This window comes from Podarcis liolepis (genome assembly GCF_965112155.1).
Source record: "Podarcis liolepis genome assembly, chromosome: 7".
NCBI classification, from domain to species: Eukaryota; Metazoa; Chordata; class Lepidosauria; order Squamata; family Lacertidae; genus Podarcis; species Podarcis liolepis.
Window position 1 is genome coordinate 65,484,285 of NC_139561.1, and position 25,895 is coordinate 65,510,179.

Sequence of the window (25,895 nt, forward strand, 5' to 3'; positions counted from 1 at the left end):
TAAAGTGGGGATCTAGAGGCCTTTGCTTTATTCTGGGTAACCTTCCAAGGGCCACATGGCAGCATCAAAGGCAAAATGTAAATTATTCCAGTGGCCCCGACTTGTGCCTCAGATTATGGGTGTCCAGTGGTGCTCATGACATCACATCGCATGCATTGCAACGGCGCTTGGGAACCCCAGAAGTCGCACCCAAGGCCCTGCGAAACCTCAGACATGACTTCTGAGGCCCTGTGAGGCCTCGGACATGACTTCTGGTTCCTTCGTGAGGACCCAAAAGTCACATCGGAGGCCCTGTAGTGTGGGTGCCCGGCCACCCAGGGCCCCCTGGAATTGGTGCCAGTGCTTTGTACAATAGGCTAGTTTATACCCACATTCACACACACCTCTGTTTCCCAGGCAGGCAAGAGGCATTTTCAGAGTTCAAGTACACATTCCAGCCAGATGCAAACACTCAATTAGGGTATGATGCAGGGACAGTGAGGGGTGTGGCCTGGGGAGAAGCCAGGTGGCCTGGAAAGAGTTCTGAGGACCAGATAGAAAAGTCAGGAGATGGAAAAATAGTTTCCCCCTCAATCTGCCCCCCCCCCAGTTCCTCCTGTGCCTCCTGCTTCTTAATGGATCATGAACTTTTAATGGCTACTATTCCTCAACCCCTTTTTAAAAAAAGAGGGAAAGAAAAATAAGAGTTGCCAACTTTTTACCCTAACAAGGTTCTTGTGTCTTTAATGGGATTGCCAAATTTTACTGGTTGCCACTGCTTCTTTACCAGTAACAATTGGCTTATTAGGTGACATTTGCAGGAAGTGTCGTCGGTTCCCATTTTAATAAAAATTACAAACATGTTAAGCAACTCATGGGCACATAGTCGCCACTCCCTTTGAACTAAAACAACAACCTGTTCCCCAAAACACGCAGCACAAATGGAGAAATCTTTCCAGTAAAACCATCTTGGTGAAGTCAACAAAGAAAAATGCACAATACCTGTCAATGTGTCAGAAACGCTTGTCAAACAGTGCTTTTTCAAAATAAGCCAGATTGCATCCCCCCCCCCCTGCAAATTCATCACGGACTGTTCTGAATCTCGTCTCTCTAACACGGCAAACTTTCAAATCATTCCGTTGAACCATTTTCTCATTATTAGCCATAGAACCTACTGCCCCACTCCCAATTTCTCACTGTAATAGGCTCACCTCAACACAGAGCCACAGCTGTGGCTCTAGGATTCAATGTACAGAATGGTTTTCTCAAGTCTTACTCGTTACTACTGACTATGGTTCCATGTTTCAGTCCTCAGAAGGGAATCAATGGCCTAACTCACAGGGTTCTTGTGAGGATAAATAAGATACAAGGTACAACTGGGAAGGGTGGTGGCTTAGTGGTAAAGCATTTTTTTTCTTTATGCCTTTTATGAACATTTTTGTACGCTTGCATTCTGAAGTGGTATAGTCTCAGGAGGATTATATCACCAGTGGTGACCCCGGGGGGGGGGGATGGGGGACAGGACGGGAACAGTGATGTCTTCCTGGTGATAGTAGTGCTTGTTGGGGTGGTGGATTTTATTTATTTATATATTTCATAAAATAGATACACTGCTTGATTGTAAAAAACAAAGCATTCTACAAATGGGAATGGGAAGGGGAGAGAAGGAGGCAAGGTTGGGAGAGCTCTGGGTTGGCAGTGGCACCATCATAGATGCAGATTTTGTTCAGGAGCTACAACGGTGTATGGAGCATCTCCAGTCACTAACACGTTCAGGGTAGAAAATAAAATACGGACTAAAAAGACACGGGGAAACCCTTCTCCCATGCAACAGGGTGAGTTATTTTTGTACTTCTGATTTCTATAGGCTCAACTGCTATTAACTTTCCTTAAGTTCTAGACGCTGTCTTTGTTGGGCCATTTTGCTTTTTTTTTTTTTTTTTTAAAAAGAAAGCATTCATTTGCCTTTCAATATACAAAACTAAATATTTCTATGTACCTAGGAAGTATGCAAAACGCAGAAACTGCTACTTTTGGGTGGCCATGTTTTGCTTCCAAGCAGGCAGGCCAAACCCACCAACTTAGTCATTTGAGAGAATGATGTGCAGATAAATGTGCATTCCACAAGAAGTCAAAAGAAAAAACTGTGCACTTGAGAACTGAAAACGTAGGCAACAAGGGTGAGATATGACACTAACGTAAAGTACGTTTCCGAGTATGTAAAATATACCTCTTTCGGGTGAATGAAAATTACTTCTCTAGTATTCAGCCTACTGGCCTGGATGGAGGGAATGTAACTTCACATCGGGGAGCAAATTAGCATAAGAACATAGAACAGAAGGAGGACCCTGCTGGATCACACCAAAGGCACAGATAGTCTAGCATCCTGTTTCACAGCAGCCAACCAGATGCCTATGGGAAGCCCATAAGCAGCGCCACAGTCCCCTTCCTTGCTTGTGATGCTCAGCAAATGGCATTCAGAGGCATGCTACCTTCAACAGTGCAGGCAGAACCATTATGGCTCGTCGCCTTACCCTCCATAAATCTGTCTAATCCTCTTTCAAAGCTGTCCAAGTTGGTGGGCATTGCTACATCTTGTGGGAGCCAATTCCATAGTTTAATTATACAGTGGTACCTCGGGTTAAGTACTTAATTCGTTCCGGAGATCCGTTCTTAACCTGAAACTGTTCTTAACCTGAAGCACCACTTTAGCTAATGGGGCCTACTGCTGCCGCTGCCAAGCGATTTCTGTTCTCATCCTGAAGCAAAGTTCCTAACCTGAAGTACTATTTCTGGGTTAGCGGTGTCTGTAACCTGAAGCGTACGTAACCTGAGGTACCACTGTACAGTACTTTGTTTTGTCCACCCCAAATCTTCTGACATTCAGATTACATGTGCAGCACAGGATGTAGAGTCAGGGCTGCAGGAGGGTGATGAACAAAAAAAATCACACTAACTACTTTTTTTAAAGGGCGGGGGGGGGTATATGTGTACCTACCCTAAAGCAGTTTTGTCTTATGAAATTTGCTCTGCGATTTGTACTAATAAATTCCGGAGCTGTTAACTAATAGCATGACTAATTTCCTTGCAAAAACATGGAGGCTCTGGACTTACATCTGTTTGTATTTAAATGTGTACCCCACTATGGACTCAGCATTTAATAACAGTAATTACAGTAATAAATAACAAAGAAATAGACATTGGTGAGAGGGGTGTGTGAAAAAATGGGCAGATTTAAAAACAGCAGAATTGTTAATTGCTTAGATTGATCAATTAAATACAGGTTAGTCTGTTTAAAAGGTATACCTGATTTAAAAAAATTATATATATATATATATATATATATATATATATATATATATATAGTGTACCTAATTAAGAAAATTAAGATGGGAACATTTTAAAAAACAACTTTAAATGGAAAGCACTATCTGAAGAGGCATTCCATTCCATTTGTGAAAGAATGTGGAGTGCCTCTTCTAAGATGATGCTTATCCAAATTCCTGCATTGCAGAGGGTTGGACTAGATAACCCTTGGGTCCCTTCTATGATTCTAAATACAATTTTGCTTTTTCTCTTTAGAAAAGAGATGGAGAACCTGTGGCCATCCAGATGTTGGACCCACAACTCCCAGCTAGGTTGGCCAATGGTCAGAGATGGTGGGGAAAATCCCCCATGATATTCTTGTGGATAAACTGGTAAAATGTAGGCTGTACAAGATATCTGTTAGGCGGATTTGTAGCTTGTTGACTGACCAAAACCAAAGGGTGTTCCCTAACGGTTCCTCATCATCCTGGAAAAAAGTGACAAATAGGGCTCTATCCTGGGCTTGTTGTTGTTCAACATATTTATAAATAACTTGGGTGAAGGAATTGAGGAGATGCTCAACCCGGAACAATAGATTAAAGTTACAATAAAGGAGATTCCAGGTAACACCAGGAAGAACTTTCTGACAGTAAGAGCTGTTTGTGGACTCTCCTTCCTTAGAGGTTTTCAAGCAGAGGTTGGATGGCCATCAATCACTGATATTTTAGTTGCGATTCCTGCCTTGCGGGAGATTGGATTAGATGGGATCCTCTGGGATCCCTTCCATACTCTAAAGTTCTATGAGCTGTGGACAACATCTAGAGAGCCACAGGTTCCCTATTCCTGCTTTAGGATAATAATCCCCCTCCCCCAACCTCATTTGCAAAAGTATGCAGATTTAATCAACTAATATTTCTTTAACCAGATGAAAGCCCTGCTTTTTAGCTTTAAAAGGATCTCACCAAGGCTGAACAAATTTGGACACAGCAAGCCAAGTATTTGATGACCTCCCCTCCCCTTCCTCTTTTCTTCTTTTCTTTTTTTGCAATTCTGGGTAAGCAGCAAAAAACAGGAAACCCCTAGTGGGCTACCATATATGGTTGGTGGGTTTCATTTGGTTTGGGAGGTCACGAGTCATGCTAGCCTCCACAACTACTTCCACCATTTTATATGCAGCAATGCTCTCTGTGTTTGGGGTTTTCTGGGGCTAAATAATATATATATATATAGAGAGAGAGAGAGAGAGAGAGAGAGAGAGAGAGAGAGAGATGGGGACAGACTTGTAAGCTTTCCGATTATTATTTTGGTGTGTGGTGGCACGGGTGTGTGGAACAAGCTCAGTGGACAAACGCCAGAAAATCTCAACTGTTTCCTCGCTGAAGAGGTCACCGTGGAAGTGGATGAAATCTGTGGTTAGCCATTTGATCTCTGCCTGTAAGATCATACTGGTGGGCTGCTGTTTTCCTTTGCCTCTTGCGTTGCGATCCCCAGGGGCATAACCTTAGCATTTCAATTAGGGTAACAAGGCAGTTAAAGGGAGGTCTTTCTCTCTCCCCCCCCCCGCCCCGTTCTTACAGCAGCAGCCGACAGTCTCTGACACAGAGCGGTGGTTGTTTACAAGACATATCAAGATGGGGGGCGGGTGGGGGGGAATGTTCCTACTGAGGCAAGGAAATCGTCCAGGACTGTGGGGAACATTGAGTGATCACAGGAACTGGTACATTTCTGCACCTTTTCTCTCCATGGTGGTGGTTTTGGTCACATAGGGTGGTCTTGCAGCCTGGACGATTTAGGAGTAGTTTAGAGCTAGAATCAACAAGCGATTATTAGATTCCATGCCAATACTTTAAAAATTACTGAGGTCGGCATTTGGTGGGGTGGGAGGGTGGGAGGGATTTGCTTCTCAAAACATCCTTCAGGAGCTGGCAAGCTGCTGCTAGGATCTGAAACCATTTTTGTATCTCCCTTTCCAGGTGGTCCCTCTTCTGCGTTGGTAACAAAATGAGGGGTGGACTTTTTCAAAGCTGGGGTGCAAAAATCCAAGCGCCTGGTCGTTATTACAACCCAACAAAAATTGGATCTGGCACATAGGTTGCTGAAGAGAACAGGAAGCAGATTTCTCCAACCGGTCGAAATAAATTTAAAAAAAATAAAAAATTGTCCAGTAGCACCTTAGAGACCAACTTAGTTTTTATTTATTTATTTCGACTGCGTCAGACCGACATGGCTACCTATCTGATTCTCCAACCAGGTTTGACACGGTTTGTGGGACATAGGGAAAACCTGTGGCTCATAGTTAGAACACATGCTTTGATTGCAGAAGGCTCCTCAGCAACTCCAGGTCAGTCTGGAAAGGCTCTTATCTTAATCCCTGGAGAACTGTTGCCAATCAGTGTTGACAATACTGAACTAGATGCAGCAGTGGTCTGACTCAGTATAAGGACACTTTCTGTGTTTCCATCTCAACCTCCATGTTCTCCTGCCACTGAGGAACAGCAGAGGCTGTAGGAAGCATAGAACACTTGGTGCCATGGGGAAGCAAGAAGGGCCAGCCAACAGCTGAGAGACTATGACAAGAAGGGATGGAGGAGTCCAGGTGTTCTTAAAGGTAGGAGAAAAAATGGATTAAGTCCACATTTAAAGGTGAACCTCCTTAATTCACACAACAATTTGCAAACCTAAACACAGCCATCCTACAAAATTTGCACTTCTCCAAATTTTGCAATGCAGTTCTCTAACCAAATATTGGGCAAAAGATGCACATACTAGAGTAAACTGTGCATAAAAATTCATATATTAGTGAAAGTTACAATAAAAATGAGCTATACTGGGGAAAACTTGCACTAAAATTCCAAAAATAAAAAATAAAAAAGAGAAACAGAAATTTCAAAAGTTGGCTATGTTTTGGTTTGTGTGTTTTTTGCAAAGTGTAAATTAGTTAGTTTTGCCATTAAATGCAAACTGAATCAAGTTTCTCTTTCATCCCTACCAGAGATCCACAGACCTTAACAAACAATAAGTGAAAACAAGCCATCGATAGAAAGGTAAAAACACTAGCCCTTTGCTCAGCACTCAAAAGTTAGTAGATTAGGTATTAGGTGGATTTCAAATGGCAGGGAATTTTTGCACTAGCACAGCTACCTATATGCTCCTGAGCACAATTCAGGTGCTGGTTTTAACCTACAAATCCCTATATGGGGCACTGGAGGTTTTAAAGAAGAGCTTGGGTGGTTATCTGTCGTGGATGCTTTAGCTGAGATTCCTGCATTGCAGGGGGCTGGACTAGATGAGCCTCGGGATCCCTTCCAACGATTCAATGATTCTATGATTCTAGTATCCAATATCTAATGGAATGACACTGCAAATTTGAACATACCTGGACCCTGCATTTGTCATCCAAGTGCCCCCTCTGAGAGAGGCTTGGAGGGTGGGAACAAAAAAGCATCCCTTTTTAGTTTTGGCTCCCCATCTATGGAAGGCTCTCCTCAGTGAGGCCCACCAGACACTGATATTAACATCGTTTGGGTGTCAGGTTAAGACATGCCCCCTTTTTGCGGCTTTTGAGGGATTATGATAACCATATATTACTGCTGTTTCTGTGGCTTTTTTCCCCTGAAGGGAGGGGGGTACAGTGACTATGAGGCCTTTGCCCCACTTCTATTCATTTAATTTCTGCCTTAAGTTTAAATAGAATCTTACGATTTTTGAACACGTTCTTAACTACTTCAGCCCTGAAGGCTGAGAAAGGGGGGTATAGATTGAATGAGCAAATAATAACTCCCCAGCATGAACCAGAAAGGGGGGGGAAGTATTACCACCCTCCAATAATGAAATTCAAGCAAAAGTTAAATGAAATTAGAAGCAATTTGGGATTCCAGTGAAAGTACACAAATGTTTCACAGCATCCACAAACTGCCAGCTATGTGTTCTGCATCCAATGGATACATGTAACCTTTCAAAGAAACAAGGATCTCTTGCCTTAATATTCAACAAATGTTTTGCAATTTGGCCCCGTTCCAGTTTTTACCATAATCTTTTTTTCTCCTTCCCTTAATAAAATTATGTCTGAAACAAAGATGTTTATTGCTTTATGAGTTCCTATTCATATGGAAATTGAGTTCAAGATGTGCTATTTCTATTTTTTTTTCTTTTAATTTTTTTTTTAAATGAATGATCCTAGTTAAAACCCAGCATTTATTCATCTTGCTTGTGGAGGGAAAATATAGATTAAAAAGAACTGTACAAATGTTTTTTATTTTCCTCCTCTTATTTGCTTGCCATACGTCTGCCTTTAATTAGCAGCACGGAGTACAAAGGCTATATTTATAGTGCCACCATCTTGCAGGGGATGATACGACGCTCTACCACATGTATTACTAACCAGACTCCACTGCAATTTTGCACTTCACGATGCTGGGGGGGGGCCAGTAATATATTTGTCAATCCTATAATCTTCATGAATTGTTTATTGCTCTTTATTCTTATAAACGGCTTCAGGCATAGTTCCTGCGCTAAACCAGCATTTCATTTCATTTTTGTTTAAAACGTAAGTAAATAAATAAATACATAAAATCCCATGTGAGATAAATGGCTGTGTTTCAGCACGGCAAGGGAAGAACTTGCAACTGAACAAGTGTGATCTACAGCAGGGGTGCGGAAGAAACACAAGAGTGCCCCCAACCACCCCTTATAGCACAGGTGGTGTGGTAGAATTTTGTGTTAATTTATTTGATTTAGATATTTTCAATACCCCCTCTTTCTGTGCCAGACAACCTTCTCAAATGGCTTCATAGTTAAAACCAGGCACCCCCAAACTCAGCCCTCCAGATGTTTCGAGACTACAACTCCCATCATCCCTAGCTAACAGGACCAGTGGACAGGGATGATGGGAATTGTAGTCCCAAAACATCTGGAGGGCCGAGTTTGGGGAGGCCTGGTTAAAACCATATATATTCAATTAACGGCGACATCAACAGCTAAATCTTTAATGCCCATTGGTGGTCAGGTTGCCGCATTACAGAGCACAACTCTCTACTTGAAGAGGACAGTCCCCCATTCTAAGGCTGCCCAGTCCAAGTTCAATTCAAAAAATAGTCCCATAAGAAGAGACATCAGCAGGGCCCTTCAAACAGTTACCACCTGAACGGGGGAATGAGCCAGGCAGGCACACATAGGTCACCTGGTCACAAATGAGATGTGCTTCCAACTACATTAAAAAAATTATCTGTAAATTTGCACATATACATTAGCATATGCCCTTTCCCCCCCCTTTTACATAGTCTATTCTTTCTATAATAATAATAATAATAATAATAATAATAATAATAATAATAATAATAATTTTTTTTTAAAAAAACCAAGTGATGACAGGAAACCCCCATTATATTTCATACAAGTGCATAGGAATTTCTCATCTCCCCTTTTCTCACAAGAAGGAAAGAAAGCCTCTTTGGGGATGATGCCTGCCATGATGTATGTGTGCAGGATCTAAAAACAAAGGAAGGCTGCACCTTCCACTAGAAGTACTGTTTTTACTATCTGCCTATGTATGTATTTAATATATTTATATCATGTGACTCACATTGGGACTACTAGACCCCCAAAAATCTAAGCAATGTGGACTAAAGCCGCTTCTGGGGTGCCTCCGGGATTAGGGGCCTGAAACTTAAGCTTCATTAGTTTCATAGGAGTCCCGCCTCTATGGTGGCCAGAATAGTTCCTCCTGAAATGTCCTCATATTGTGTATAGAGTGAATAGAGACAGTGATGGGGGGGCACTATGTGTACCACAAGCAATGACCACTTTAATGACACTTCCTACATCCATCCTCAAAGTGCTCTAAAGATCTATAATCATGTTCCAGCCTAAATTCACTACTCCCCATATGTGAAATATTCATTTTATACCCAAACAAGTAACATGCTGAAAGCTATGTAACTCCTACACATCATACTGAGAGTCTGTGTTTGTAAACCCAGTTATACTACCAGAATGGCTGGATAAGTTAAACTGAGTCAACACTTTCAACTCAATTAATAATAATACTTAGCATTTAGATAGCATGCTGTAATATTTATAAAAGTATTTCCTATGTGCTTGGCATCGCACAATTTGATTTGATTTTTAAATGCTCTGGGTTCCAGCACAATATTATTTCAATTGTTTTTAGGAAGAGGACAGAGAAGGTATATTCAAGTAGCAATCAATACAATATTGCCATGAACCCCAAAGAGTTTTTATCACTTCTGCTTGAATTTGCTGTTACACATGATGACGACGACCACAGCTAAAGTAATGTGTGCTGTATACTTAAAAAGGAAGCAGACTACAAGACTGATGGAATGCTATGTCAAACTGGCAGATTTGGCTATCATGAACAACCTGCAGTTTTGCAGCCAAAGACTTTGTTGTACTAACAAATGGCTAAATGTTCTGGGGACAAGAAAGAGAATGAGATAACTGGTAATCTTTGATTTGTAATTATATATTCCTTGTTCATGCAACCTTAAGAAAGGATTCTTACATATCAGTAAGTCATAATCAACCTAGTCAATCAAACAATCAATGATTTTGCCGTGCTAAAAATATAAAAAGCAAATAAACAAACGAAGTCCGAAGTTTTGACCACAGGTTCTCAGTCACATACAAACACATACCCCAATCGCTTTCAAGGGTTCAAAGCACAACTTCACTGCCTCGTTTACAAAATCCTTACTACAACAGGGTAAGGTTAGGTTAGTTTTATTATACCCATATTATATGTTTTTGGGGGTGAGGAGACTGAGGCTGAAAAATGGATTTGAGGCAGAGAGCTGGGTGACCTTAGAGGCATCTCATATGTTCATAGCAGAAGCGTGTTTCAAATTGGGGACTCCCAAGTCAAATCATAGCTCTGTGTTTTAGCCATGATGCTATACTCACTTTCAGTTACTCAAAACAACTTTAGGCTGGACTGGGTAGCCAACAGACTGAAAGGTATATAGGTCAATAGATAAGTTTTTCTGTGCTTTTTAAAGCTGAAGCTAATTGTTAACTGAATGAAAAACATAGCTGATTTGTTGAGATGAAGAAACAGTTTCAACTTCAACCTTTAAATTCTGAGATACAAACTTTACATCAAAACTCACTGATGGGTAGTTTGCTGTCACTTTTCTGACCTTTATACACCAAAATATCTCCACCAATACTCAAAAATTATGGCTGAGATTCAAAGCTTCTTAGGCCAATTAGAAACCCACAGTTTAAACTCTGAATCTCAGAACACTGATTGGATGTCCCAACTTTTTGGCATCCAATATATTAAATTTATTTGGAATGCATTCAATGTTGAAAATAGGGCCATTTCAATTGAATTCAAATTTGTACTATGCAGTTGTGGTTACATTCTACTAATGCTCCAATTACATTATCAGGCAGGTGCCATCTCTGTTTTCTTCTTGGCACCTATTGAATACTTCCCTTTATCAAGAAGTCTTTTAAGTGGAGATTTTACCTCATTCTAGATTTGTATTGGATTTGTTGTTTTTATAGAGGATTTTTTAAAATATATGTGTTTTTACTGTTGATTTATTAATTGTTACACTGCACCAAGATGTTTCATAAGAAGCTATTAATAAATGGAAATAAATGGATAAACAATGCTTACAAAGCAACAAATTATTTTGTGCGTCATAAAATGTACCCAGGGTTTCTCCACTGCAGTATCTGCATAATAGAGTAAGAAATCTGAGCATGTTTTGTGCTGTAAAAAATAATTTTTAAACAGATATCTTTTGCAAAAGCCAACAGAGCTGAAAAGAGGTTTTTTTAAAGGGCAGGGATTAAATGATCAAGCGGTTAGAGCATCTTCCTTATGAGAAAAGGTATTTGGGGCTATGGGTTCTTTTTTAAGTTAACAAAGGCAATAGAAACTTATAAAAGTATGAATGGTGCAGAGAATGTCCTGATAGAAGTCATACTTGAAACTGAGGGGCCTTCAAAACAAGTTCTTTCTAATTTTAGTCAAACAAGTAATTTATAACATATAATTAACAGTTGGAATTTTTTAGCTTAATATACAGTGGTGGCCACATATTTAGGTAAAGCAGGGGCAGGAGGTGACTCAGAAATACAATAAATAAATGTATATTGCTTTTCACTTGGACAACTGTGTCAATTTCAGTTTCTAATTTTTCCAGTCCTACAATCAGTTCACTATACTTCTTTATCACTTTGCAGTTGTCGTTTTTTCAAAACCATCATAAAAAAATTGTCAGCATTTTAGTGCAAATTTCTCCTAAAACACACCTTTTAAAATGCAGTTTTGCCTGATGTGTACATTTCTGCAAGCAGCCTTCTCTAATATACTGCATTCTGTGTGCATTATTTTCACACATAATATGCATTTTTATGCAAACTTCCCCCTAATTATGTACTTTTGTACACTTTTTTTTAGATGAACGGGAAAAAACCCCACCCATTTGGTAACATTCAAAGAAGTGAGAATATGCAAATTATCGAGGTTCTCACTAAAATGCTAAAGCAAATTTCTTCCCCCTCCCTACTTTCCACTAGAATTAGCTAAATCCACGATCTCTCAACGGCTTTTTCTGTCATGGTAAGGACCTGCAACAAAACGATGTTGGGTGGACCCATGCCTTCCAATAGTCTTGCTGCTCAGGATGTGAGCAGAGAATTCCTTAATTCAGTTATTCTGACCCTTCTTTTTCCACTCCTCCCCTTACTCCTCCCAACAGTCAGCCATCATTCTGTGGCTTCTGAATATGCTCGGGGTTCTCATTAGGTTATTGTGGAGGGTTCTTCCCCTATTCCATTTCCCTGCTTAAGGGCTTTTTTTCAGGGCGGGTACTTCTGCAAACCTTGGGATTTCTCCAAGCTTGCTGATACCTTCCTTTTCTTGTGCATGGATGGTGTTGTTTGGTTGGACAAAAGCACAATTCAAAGTGTTGGTGCTGACCTTTAAAGCCCCAAACGACCTCAGCCTAGTATACCTGAAGGAGTGTCTCCCCCCCCCCATCGTTCTGCCCAGACACTGAGGTCCAGTGCCGAGGGCCTTCTGGCGGTTCTCTCAATGTGAGAAGCAAAGCTACAGGGAACCAGGCAGAGGGCCTTCTCGGTAGTGGCGCCCGTCCTGTGGAACACCCTCCCATCAGATGTCAAAGAGAACAACAACTACCAGACTTTTAGAAGACATCTGAAGGCAGCCCTGTTTGGGAAGCTCTTAATATCTGAAGGACTATTGTATTTTAATAGTTCGTTGGAAGCCACCCAGAGTGGCTGGGGAAACCCAGGCAGATAGGCAGGGTATAAATTTATTTCTATTATTATTATTATTATTATTATTATTATTTTGGATTGCTAAAGAGAACCATCAATTTCAGTGGCTTTGTGCCCCTGAGTGCCAGATGCTGCAGGTGAACAAAGGAGGGCTGTTGTGAGATGCTGGCTTGAGGGATTTCAGCCTGATCAACGAGGGCAGTTCTTAATGTTGCACAAATCCATAGTTAGATAGAGTTAGATAGATAAAGTGGCATTCAACTATGTTCTACTCAGAATAGCTGCATTTAAATGAATGGATTTATGTTATGTATGCCGATTATTTTCAGCCAGTCTACTCTGAGTAGGACTAGCACTGGCTACAACCCAGATAAAGCATATACGACTTCTACTAATTGATAGCATTCTCCAAAGAAACCTAAAGCCCACAGATTCACAGATATGTGCCCAAGATTCTTCTTACACTTTGCTCTTTTCCAAGAAAAAGGTGCGCTCAGCCAGACAACAAGCCAACAAACACAGCTAGGAAACAGGGCAAAATTGGGGGCCAAATTCCACAATATTTTGCTGGTACTTTTCCTCGGAGAATAATATCCAAACACACACTGAATAGAAAGGAAGAACAACCTCCTCCCTTCTCAGCTTTAAACTTGAGCAGTTCTTACTGGATTCAAGTCAACCCAATTTCATGGTTGCTTTAGGGTTACCTCCTCTGTATCTGCCAGGCTTCCTGTCCTTATAAACTTTTAAAATGTTGCTGGGTCTGTTCTAGGTACAGGAAAGTTCTACCGGCTGGATTTCTGTGTGAGACTCCAGATACCCTCCATCTTAATTTGCCTGGAGGGAAATTTGCTTGCGATAGGTAGGGTTCGGTGAATCTGTCAATTTAGATTTCTCTCTGCTTCCCATTTTTCCAGTTCTCTGCATTTCCACATACTTTTTGTTGTTGTTTAAGTTCTCGTGAAAATTCTTCAACATTTTAGCTTAAATGTCTCCTAATATGCACATTTTTCCATGCAATTTGCCCAATATAAATATTGTTTTTCAAATGACTTTTGTCATACACACACACTTTTATCTTCTTTACTGAAATCCATATATATCATACAAGATCTTAAATATACGTACAAATAAAAGGTAATAGTGATAATAATAATTTTTGCCTAATATAATGAATTTTTGCTCATTATTGTCACTAATGTATATACCGTATTTTTTGCTCTATAAGACTCACTTTTACCCTCCTAAAACAGTAAAGGGAAATGTGTGTGCGTCTTATGGAGCGAATGCAGGCTGCGCAGCTATCCCAGAAGCCAGAACAGCAAGAGGGATTGCTGCTTTCACTGCACAGCGATCCCTCTTGCTGTTCTGGCTTCTGAGATTCAGAATATTTTTTTTCTTGTTTTCCTCCTCCAAAAACTAGGTGCGTCTCGTGGTCTGGTGCGTCTTATAGAGCGAAAAATACAGTACTTATATGCACACTTCACCCTAATATAGACATTTTTGTCCACATTACTTGGCTGGATCAGCAGTTCATGCAGTCCTACATGTTAAGGATTACTCATATGAATATTTATAAAGGATTCAAGAGGGTCTGTGGTCCCAGGAGAAAATATTGGGGCCGGCAGGTAGGGATTAGTGGAAAGGGCTGGGGGCCGAGTTAGATGGTGACGATGAGTAAAATGAGAGTAATATAAAAATGGACTATATGGAACTGGCAGAAATGACTGGCAGAATCCGAGACAAGGGAGAAGAGTCGGTGGAAGAAGATTGGAAGAAATTTAAAGACTATTTACAGAAATACTGCAAAATTAATGAATGTTAGAATGATGTCGGAATGAAGTGGTTTTAGCAGCAATGTCACAAAGGAGTATGTAAAAATGGATTGTTAACAGGTGAGAATCTAAAGTTATAATATATTAAGATAAAGGATTAAGATAAAAGCAAAGAGGGAAAGGATTTGCTGAATTAACTAACTGAACCGGAATACAAAAAAGGGAGGTGTGAGGAGGTCAGGGAAACAAGTAAATGAAAGACAAGACATGGAAAGATTGATTTGTTTTTAATTGTTTTTATTTTTCTGTATTTTGTATTTTCTCTTTTCTTTTTTTCTTTTTCTTTTTTTTTTGTAACCTTTTCTGAAACTTTAATAAATATCATTTTAAAAAAAAAGGGGGGGGAGAGAGTAATATAAAAATGGGCTAACCAGAACAAAATGACAAATGAAGATGCTGGATAAGACAAAAGCACACACACAAAAATCCTTTAAATAAATAGAGCAGCACGCAAGCAACAAAAAAAGGGGACAGCAAAGCTAAACTATCAAAAGATAACTATGAGTTGTCCTTTTAAGTTGAGTGAAACAATTGGTCTTTTGTGGAGGTGAAAACAAATTGCAGGAAGGTGTTGTTGTTTTTTAATCAAAGCACAAGGTGAGCTGAAGAAAAACCTTTATTTGGCAAGAACACTGACGCTGCAAGACCCTGGGGCACAATACCTCCTAAGGAGACAGTGCTCAATGATTATCATAAGTAGAACTTATTTTAGGTGCAAAAGTAGTTCTCAGAACAATATTTTTAGGTCAGTTATATGAATTCTGCAAAACACTCCCCCCCCCCAAGTTTAGGTCAAGTTAAAGGTTGTTTGCAAGCAGAGCGAAGAAATGAGCCAACTCTGAACTAGGAAATTCTAATAGCAAGAGATGCAAAAGTTCCTGCAAATTCAATCCCCAGTTGTAACTTTTCACCTTGATTTCAATAGGACCTAAGTGTAAATTTAGTCTTGATACAGCCCAATGTTGCTCTTTCTTCCTCCTTTGCAGAAGAATATTATAGAAACTGACTAGGAAGCTGATCAGCAACAGTTTGAGAACAGGTTAAAAAAAGAAAGAGAAAGAAAGAAGCACAATTTCAAAATCACACAATTAAAACTAATGGAACTCGCCACCAGCAGGCATGGTGATGACCACTACTTTGGGCAGCTTTTAAAAGCACGATGAAACAAATTCATAGAGAAGGAGGAAGAGAAGTTTATCAATGGCTAGTAGCCATGTTGGCCCTTAGATGGAACCACCAGACACGGTAGGCAAGCAAAAGTGAAGGATAGGTTGACTACTTGCTCTGTTTGTGAGCTTTGAAACGACCCTAGTGAACAGCTAAGGGAGACACAATGTGGCATTGTTTCAATATTTGGTCTGATCCAGCAGAATTCTTCATGCCCAGGGTGAAGGATTAGCTCAGGGAGACAAAATGACATAAGCCAGAATTTACAAAACCGGACAGCATGCTCTACAAACCCAAAAAGAGCTCTAGAATGCTCCCCCCCATGGGGTCTTTATTAAGAGGAATTCTCAGAATAATTTGTGACATGATCAGGGGATGGAGGAAGTGGAGAATGTGCTACCCCCTCTTCCCACACTTTTATTTGGGGGGGTGTACACAGGGGGCCTTGAAGGTGCCTAAAGCATCTCTTTGGATGCTAGCCAAAGAATACAAAATGGTCACATGAATTTGGAAAGATTCAGAAATAGGAGACAATGAGTGATATTCAACAAAGTTTTACTCAGAGTAAACCATTAAATTAGTTATGCTCATCAATTACAATGAGCAAGTCATTATGATTACTATTAGCATCACTGATGTTATTATTTTAATTCATTTAAAACTTAGTTGACTACTACCCAAGATTCTTGCTAGTTCTTGTACAAGGATTTTCCTTGTCTATATTGACTGCGCATCTATATTTCTTGCTAGTTGTTTGGATAACTTGATTTAAAAGCAGGGTTACAAATGTTAGTACTAAGTAAGTTAATAAATACAATTTTCTGATGTAACATTTCCCCAAATGTTAGACTGCATTTAAAACCATTTAGGGTCATCGCCCAGAGAAAACTGGTTTACAATCAAAAGACTACAGAGCCAAGAACGGGATGGGTGCCTTGAATGAGGGCCCAACATCTGAGGAAGTTTTCCTGTATATCCCATTCCCATTTCAGTGGTTTGTGCTGGAAAGCCTCCTCGGGGATTTTCGTTAGCAAGTAATGTGGTCAGTTGCTTAGCTGGTCCAAGTGTTTTGTGTCCTCAGCAACTAAAACCCCCTGATGGCTTGAAAGGCTGAGTCAGTCTTACCAGCCTTTAAAGCTCTTCTCCAGTCTTCCTCCACTCTTCCTTAGCTGAATATTAAGCCCAGATATTATATTAAAAAACAGACACTCATTGGGTCTATCTAAGAGTTTAGATGCAATCAAACCATGGTGGGAAATTTGCAGATGCAAAAACCATGAACTCAACGAAACAGAAAACTGCAATCGCATCACGTTCATAGGTTCAGATCCATATTAAGCTGCAGAGATGAGTTATGATGACTTATTTCATCGGCACTTAAGTTCAACTGACTTAGTCTCTTGATACAACCTATAGACTTCAGCTGACTCTCATTTTTCTTGGGACTCGAGAAGAATGGGAAGATAGCATCCTTGATGGAACACCCACACCCACAAAGCACAGGCACCAAAAATAAATTGGGAAAGCACAATCCAGAAAGAGGTAGAAAGTTTACCATCCCCTCCTGCCACGGATTCCCCTTAAGCATCATCCAGACATAAAGGGGGGGGGGATTTTCCCCTCTACCACCCGGTTTGCAAAGAGCGAACATCCAACTGAAGATGTGCCAATGGGATTATTAAAAGAGGCTGTAAGTTTAAGCTCCCTTGAGTGACAAACAACGGCGTTTCCTGCCTCGAAGGAAAGGATGAAAGATTTGTACTCACCACGCAAGAAGGTTGAAGAATAGGTTGTAAAGGAATCAAATATGCTGTTGGAAGCCATGACCCAAATCTACGACCCAGATTGTCTTTGAGCCTCACACTCCTTAGGAAACAAACAAAAAAGAAAACCATAAAAAGTTTAAACTGAAATGCAAAAAGAAAAGTGAAAAGGGGGGAAGAGGGGGAAAATCAAAAGAAGTTTTGTGCCTGTTTATAACCAAGAATCCGATTCCACAGCAGCACCACAGGAATGTTCAGCCACAAGTTTCTCAATAGAAGCATATGCGCGCCGGATCGTCATTAGGATGAAAGGGGAGGGGAAGGCAAACTAAGCTTTCAAAGAGATAGATACACACACATGCCCCCCAAAAAGAAAAAGAAAAACAATATAATGTTTTGGAAGTACAGAAAGCAAAATGTATGAATGAAATACTGAATGAATGAATGAATGAACGGAACTCACCTTATGCAGATCCAAAACACACGGCTGGTGTGGAAAAACACGAGGAGGAGGTAAACCTCCCTGCCGAGGTTCGGGTACTCCTTCTAAATTGTTGATTGCAGTCTGCTTGTGGTTCTGTGGTTGCCTGTGAGGCCTGAAAGAGTGTTATAAAGTCAACCCTACTTTCTGAGATGCAGATGACTCTAAATCATTATTTGTTGACTGGAAGAGCAGAGTCACCTGATCTGTGATGTCACCACCAGGCCCTGCAATATCTTTGTGGGTTCTTCTTGGTTTTTCTCTCCCCTTCAAAAAAAATTTAAAATTACTGGTTTAGAACATTTTTGGTTCACAGGAGGCCTTGTTGACTCATTCACAGCTTATAACAAATGGCACTGAGAAGAAGCAGAATTTCAGCTGCTATGGGATTGGGCTTCCTTTTTCATGAATTGATGCTGTTGCCCTCGGAAAGGGAGTCAGGAAGAGCACTGCAGGTTTCCGATTGAAGTCGCCGCCCATTTAATATTCAGTGGTTTTCGCTTTCCTAACTGCTTTTTCTCTCTCCCACATTTACCACTTGTCTGTATCTTGTTTTATTTTTCTCCCCCTTTTGGCTTTCTAAGACCTTCAGCTCTACGAGTGACTATTCTTGCTGCCAAGACTAGTTCCATATGTGTTGATGGGTGGTTCCTCTTCAGAGGGATTTTCTGTGAATTAGTATTAAGTAAAAAATATGGAGCACATGCAGCAGAATAAACATCGCAGGCTGAAGAGCAGGAACGGTGGCCTTTCAAAAGTGCAAAGCACAGAATTTACAGCCGCTGCAGTGACTTGCAGAGCACATGCTCTGTGTGCAGAAGGTCCCTGGTTCAAATCCTTGGCATCTCTGGTGAAAAGGGATAGTAGGAAGCGGGCGGTGGGAGGAAAACACTCCGCTGAATGCCCTGGGGAGCTGCTGTCACTCAGAAGAGAGGACACTGATCTAGATGGCTTGAATCAGGCTAAAGCAGCTTTGCATGTTTACACAAATAAGCAAATAAATAAAGAGCAAAATCACATAACAGAGACAAAATCTTGATCAAGAAAAGTCTTGATAACACTTTACTGAGGAAATGGAGCAAAAAGCCCCAAATGTTGTTACCGTCCTCCTCCTTGCTTGTTTTCCAACTGCAGGTAATCATTTATTTCCAAGCATAGGGAGGAAGCATTCAAAAATGTTTTTACCCAACAGCAGACTGAAGTGGTAACACTGCCTTCTTCTACCTTAGCATCCAGTCATCTCATTCTATCCCATGAATTTTTGCAAAACAATTTCTTCTTAAATAATGCAATTTTGTAGGTTACCTCCCCTAATATATATGTGCATTGTTATGCACACTTTACTATTTTGTGTGTGTGTGTGTGTGTTTACATATTACTTGGCTGGAGAACTGCACTTCAAAATTTGGAGAAGTGCAAATTTCCAAGGATGGCTCCATTTTGGTTTCTGTGTTGTTTCGGGAAGTGCAAATTAGGGATGTCTTTAAATGAGAACTCAATCAAATTTCTCCCCCATGCCTAAATTAGGCACTGGCCTGCCACTGGCATGAAAGCAGACAGACAGACATCTGCTCATATGCCCATACCAATTTGCATGTCTCTCCGGCTTGTGTCCCAGACAAGTTCTGAAGAACTACAGCAGCAAAATAAGCAGAGCAGCAAAGGCCAACAAAAAAAAGCTATGGAAAGTCAATTTTTTAGTCATTTGGGGGAGGGGTTTCTGTCCAAACTGGATAGGAAGTCACTGCACATTTTAACAAAATTATAAAGTCATCAGACAAATTTGTTAACATTAACAAATGTATTCAAATAAAATAGAACTTCAAAGATGAATAAATACTATAGTCATTTCTTCAATTCTCTTGGCTTTGGCTGTGGCTAAGTCATGACAAACCTAGAATTCAAAGATGGAGGGCACAAGGAGAAGGGGACGACAGAGGACGAGATGGTTGGACAGTGTTCTCGAAACTACAAACATGAGTCTGACCAAACTACGGGAGACAGTGGGAGACAGAAGTGCTTGGCGTGCTCTGGTCCAGGGGGTCACGAAGAGTCGGACACGACTAAACGACTAAACAACAAGTCATGGACGTTGCTATTTCTACAAGGGAATCAGGGTGCTGCTCATAGATGCATTTCATTTCCCCACCCATCCTCCTAAACAACTATGTAAAAAGATAAGGCTAGACTTGTCAAAGTGAACTTTGTTGCTGAGTTAGGAAACTGAGGGCATAAGAATATAGACTAATTATGACCCTACTGGTTAAGTCAATTCTCCAAGGATCCTGGCCTGGAAAACCCCCAGGGCTGACTCTACATCATTTCCTTAAAGCAAGAACTTACACAAACTACAGGTGGAAAGCCCTATTTTAAAAGAAGCATCTCTTTGTCACTCACAAGGAAGGAGTGCCTCTCCCATGCCTGCTATGATATTATCAATGCTTCACCTAAAAAGCAAAAATGCTTCTTGCTTCAAAACCATTTCATTTTTATTCTCATGCTTGTGTGTGCCTTTCAATATATAAAAAATAACTGGGGAAGTCTACAATAAAGCTTACAATAATAAAAATGCAATAAAACACCTTAAAGCATATGGTCTGCAAATATATGGAAATCAGTGACTAAACGCAATCCTATAAAAGTTGTGTCAAAAATTCATGTTAAGCTCAGTGGGATTTACTCCCAGGTCAAGGTGTATTAAGGCTGCAGTCTCCTCATGAAAATAAACCAAAGAAGTCCTGTATTTTATTGCCTGGGAGTAAGCTTCATTGAACTCATTGGGACTTAGACTTCTGACTCCAGGTGTACCTGACTACATTGCTATTTCATTAATTTGGTGACAGACCTACTTATTAGATGGGTTGCCATAGTCTTCTCTAGCAGTGGAAAACTTGGGGGCCAAATGCAGCCCCCCGGACCTCTCTGTCTGGTCATTGGGTCTCATCCCATGCCACATATCCCACTGGACCCACTTCAAAGCCAAGTGGTTTTTGCAAGGCTGGAATATGGCCTTGAACTCTGAAAATGCCTTTTCCTTGTGGAGGATAGAAGCTTGCTCTATGTACCGGTAAGTAACATTTACATTTGCATGGACAGGCGGAGTCCCCCCAACCGTAGGCGACTCCTGAGTGGAATAATGACTCAAGACAACCTGCTATGGGATTAAAATTGGCCACAACTTTATAAAGTTTCAGATGTAGGGAGACCTTGGCTCAGGCATTGGGCGTTTATCCTTCCCAGTGCCCAGCCGGGGATCTGGGGGACATCAGGGTTATCCAGAATGTGTGGGGATTGGGCTGGCTCTGGAAAACATATGTTCAAGCAGGCAGCCCGCGCCCCGTTTCACCGCCATTGCAGGGGAAAGCAATGACAACCTCTCAGCGTATGACCAATGCCTCCTCCAATGCTTCATGCCCCCCCCCCCATTTAGGGAAGATAGACTAAAGGATTCCACCCAAGGCCTGAAACTGCCAAAGTTGTGAAGCCAAAACCTGCCAATGCAGGAAAATTCCTTTCCGGCCCTTCAACAGCAACCATGACGTAGCAGCGCCCGTGTACCTGTGGAGAAGAGGTTAACCTGCAAAAGTAGGCTTAACTGAGGGAGGGCATGGTGGGGGAAGCTCTGGAGCCAACTGACGATTCCCAGGTAAGATCCACCCTCTGTTGTGTGGGGAGGGCGGTCCCTCCCCCTACCTGGCCAATCCCCTGGCAACGCCTCCCCAGGCAGGATTGGGCAATAGGCTGAGGTAGGCAGAGACCTCCAGGTATCCAGCCTGAGGAGTGTTCAACCAGCCCATACTGCCAGGAGCCACATGGGATCCAGGGGGGGGGCGCTGCGTGCGACCATGCAAAAGGCACCCCCTATTTGATGTGGGGAGCAGTCATTCTTGCTCTATCCATCACTGGCACGTGGCCTTTAGAAAGTTGTTCAGAAGGGAATGCAAGCCTTGGGCTGAAAAACGTTCCATGCCCCAGGTCTTATGCCTTGGTTTTGAGGGCTGAATAGAGCAAAAAGTTGCCATCACTTTTTTTCTGTAATTATTTTCAACGTTAAGGGAAATTATCCTCCGTTTCTACAGAACAGGGCTCAGCTGTTTAAAAGGAACTGAAATAAAGTAGGGATTGGCAGCGGGAGAGGTTTACACTGATGATTTTATAGCAACAAAAAAGAGACGGGGGGGGAGGAGGAGGAAGGGAAACAGCAAAAGAGCCTTTAGACTATCTGGCCATCCCTCGACCATCTGCCTCAGAGATGCACAGAGAAGGGTCTATGAGACTTCACAACGCTTCCTTGTCTCCTGTTCAAACCGCAGCGCGAACACTCTCAGGTCCCTACTTTTCCACATTGTATCTTCCTGGCTGGCCATGTAACACCGGAAAAAATGCCGAGCTGCGAGTCATGTTCACGACTCCTTTGATAGGCCTTAACGGACAGCCAAGGGAAGCGACGATGACGGGGCAGAAAATTCCTCAAACTTTGCACAGCGCTGTGAAGCAGAGGTCATGTCTCTCCTCACCTTACATGTCCAGAATGCATAAAACCTCAAAAATGTGTGGGGAGGGGAATATGGGGGGAGAGAACAGCAGCAGAGTTTCATTTTTAAAGGGTCCTTCACTCAGCAATATTTATTGGAGTTCAAAATTTAAAACACACATGTGCAATGTTTATGTATTTGATTCTCTGTTCATTTAAATTGATTTATAGTGGACGCTCTGGTTGTGAACGTGATCCGTGCGGGATGCACGTTCACAACCCACAGGGTTTGCAACCTGCGTCTGCACACGTGCAGGTTGCAATTCGGCGCTTCTGTGAATGCACGAGCGCCGAAACCCGGAGGTAACCCGTTCCAGTACTTCCTGTACTGTATTTACATTTATTTAAATGTAAATCCCTTTTTTTCCCAGCCCACAAAGCATCCTCACAGTCAAATTTCAGATAAAATTTCAGATCCTCAAACGGGTTACTCCCTCCCAATTCTTTTACTAGGTAGTTGACAGAAAAGTGAGGGGAAAAGACACACACCCTCCGTTTGTTGTTTAAATCATTCTGTCGGCTTAATTCTACATACAGAGGATGCATGCCCTCTGGAATCAGGTACCAACTAAAATTAGGTAAGCATCTAGTATCTTGATATTTATTGAATATATTTTCGTTTAAGTTGGTTTTCCCTGAAGTCTAAGCCAGTCCTTCTATGGAATATCAATAAGGAGGGGGGAGAAATTCCATTCAATTCACATTTAAAGGTGAACCCACCTAATCTGCACTTCCCCAAACAATATGCAAGCCAAAACACAGCCATCCTTTGAGATGCACACCTCTCCAAATTTTGTAGTGCGGTTCTCCAGCCTGTAACATGTGCAAAAATGAGTCCTTTAAAGTGTGTGTCAAGATGCATATATTAATGAATATAAAGTACAAAAACGCATTTTGTTGCAGTCAACCTACTATTACATAGAGAAGATACATTGGAATGAATAGCAATGACTAACTTGGGTCTGTTAACTTCAGTGGGACTACTAGTAAAAGTTAGTTGAATGCAATACATTATATTAGGGAAAATAGAATTGCAGGCATGTATTTTAGACAACATTGCATACAAAAATGCCCTGATTGCACCACTAATTTCAACCCTGATTGCACCACTAATTTCTAACACTAATTCAGAAGCCTTTGCTTGCAAACAGTGGTGAGAAACCTGAAGCCCTCCTGATGTTGCCGAACAACAGCTCCCATCGTCCCTAACCATTTGCCATGCTGGCTAGGGTGGATGGGAGATGGAGGCTACCAACACCTGCTTCTCCATCCCAAACATGTGGAGAAGAAACAGGTGAGGCAAAAGCTTACATATTCCCAGGTATTCATCTATGCCCTCCTAGGAAGGCCTGCCTCCCACACTTTGAGCCTGTCTGGTGTATGTCCCCAAGTCGCCTGTCCATGTGGTACAGCACTGGAGTAATTGTCGTGACTAGGAGTGTGTAATGGCTAAGAGTGTTCAATTCTTTCCTCAGCCACAAACAAACCAAATGGTCTTGGGCAAGTGTTCTTTCACCCCTTCATCTGCAGAATGAGGATAATAATACTCTCATGTGCCTTATGAGACAGTTGTTTAGAGTATAGTAAATGTTAAAAGCATTTAGTATGATAGGTACTACTGAGTTGTTGTTTTTGTAAATTGTTTCCTGATCTGCGCTGTTTAGAACTGCTAAACTTTGACAGGCACAAACCTTACTGGGATTTTTTTGGGTCCTGTTCCATCTGAAAGGTATTTAAGGGGTTGAAGACTTTGCTTCCATGCAATTGTGTGGGTTTTTCCCTCCCCTTTCTTGGCAATGAAATCCCCTCCTCTTTGGTTAAATCACTGCATTTTTTTCCATGGGTGTGTCTTAACAAAAACTAAACACTCCAGTTTTGCTCATGGAGTCAACCGTAAGGGCTTATTATGTGGTGTAGAAATTGGTGGGTATCCCATATGTTATCCATATACTGTACCAGGGAACTTAACATGGCATTTAACAGCTAGTCCCAAATTTCAATCTCTAAATTCCATACACATCTCTAGATGTATAACAGATCTGCTCATGTATTTATAGCCCATACCTATGTAAGGTTACTCAGAAGTAAATCCCTACTGAGGTCAAACCGTTTACGTCAAAATTTCAAATATAGCCAGGATAAGACCAGATGGGACCAGCAAAAGCATTTAAAGCAGGAATAGGAGGCAATGGCTTGGGGGTATTTGCAGATTTAGGCTGCAAATCTCTTAACGCCTATGTACATACATGGGACTGACTCATTGAATTCCATGGGGCTTACGTGTGAGCCTCTTGGGCTTGCCGATTGAAAGGTTGACAGTTTGAATCCCCGTGATGGGATGAGCTCCCATTGCTCTGTCCCAGCTCCTGCCAACCTAGCAGTTTGAAAGCACACCAGTGCAAGTAGATAAATAGGTACCGCTGTGGCAGGAAGGTAAATGGCATTTCTGTGTGCTCTGGTTTCCATCACGGTGTTCTGTTGCACCAGAAGCAGTTTAGTCATGCTGGCCACATAATCCAGAAAGCTGTCTGTGGACAAAAATTGGCTCCCTTGTCCTGAAAGCAAGATGAGGGCCATACCCCAGTCGCCATTGACTGGACTCGTCCAGGGGTCCTTTATCTTACTGTTTTTAAGAGCTCTGGGAGAAAATCTCTCAGCTCTCCCTAGGTCCACATTAGAGCCAGTGTAGGCTGGTCCCTTAGGGTGATTGAGGGTGCTTGCTCAGACAACCCCAGTATGCCCTTAGCCAGGGGCGGATGAAGGGGTGTGTGGTGGGTGTGGGCCACCTTTACCTAGGAATTGCTGTGATCCTTTGTACATTTATTGGGAATAGAGATGGAAAAGCAGAGCTTTCTGTTTCTCATTTCACCAACATTTCTGCAGCAGTTTGAGATTTATTTATTTATTTAAATCCTCATGAAAATTCTTTAGCATTTTAGTGTAATGGTCTCCTAATAAACACATTTTTGTATGCAGGTTTGATTAATGTACATATTTTTAGAACTCGATTTCCCCTAATATAACACATTTTTGTATGTTATTCTCTTTTCTTTCTTTTTGGTGTGTTATTTTCTCTGGTTCTGGAACAACTGATTGGTTCAAAATTGGGAAAGGAGTACGACAAGGCTGTATATTGTCTCCCTGCTTATTTAACTTATATGCAGAATTCATCATGCGAAAGGCTGGGCTGGATGAATCCCAAGCCAGAATTAAGATTGCCGGAAGAAATATCAACAACCTCAGATATGCAGATGACACAACCTTAATGGCAGAAAGTGAGGAGGAATTAAAGGACCTTTTAACGAGGGTGAAAGAGGAGAGCGCAAAATATGGTCTGAAGCTCAACATCAAAAAAACGAAGATCATGGCCACTGGGCCCAGCACCTCCTGGCAAATAGAAGGGGAAGAAATGGAGGCAGTGAGAGATTTTACTTTCTTGGGCTCCATGATCACTGCAGATGGAGACAGCTTCTCGGAAGAAAAGCAATGACAAACCTAGACAGCATCTTAAAAAGCAGAGACAACACCTTTTGCCAACAAAGGTCCGTATAGTT

At 41.4% G+C, this 25,895-nt stretch overlaps 1 protein-coding gene across 1 annotated transcript in view; it reads right to left on the minus strand.

Annotated features, from left to right (window-relative positions):
* Window positions 1-25,895, minus strand: part of RUNX3 (RUNX family transcription factor 3) — a 137,741-nt gene that overhangs the window by 108,752 nt on the left and 3,094 nt on the right. The window contains exons 2-4 of the mRNA XM_083511985.1: window positions 18,009-18,074; window positions 17,790-17,922; window positions 17,330-17,429 (exon numbers count right to left, since the gene is read on the minus strand). Of these exons, the coding sequence (XP_083368111.1) occupies window positions 17,330-17,387 (58 nt within the window). The 5' untranslated portion in view covers window positions 17,388-17,429; window positions 17,790-17,922; window positions 18,009-18,074. The remainder of the gene's footprint in view (window positions 1-17,329; window positions 17,430-17,789; window positions 17,923-18,008; window positions 18,075-25,895) is intronic.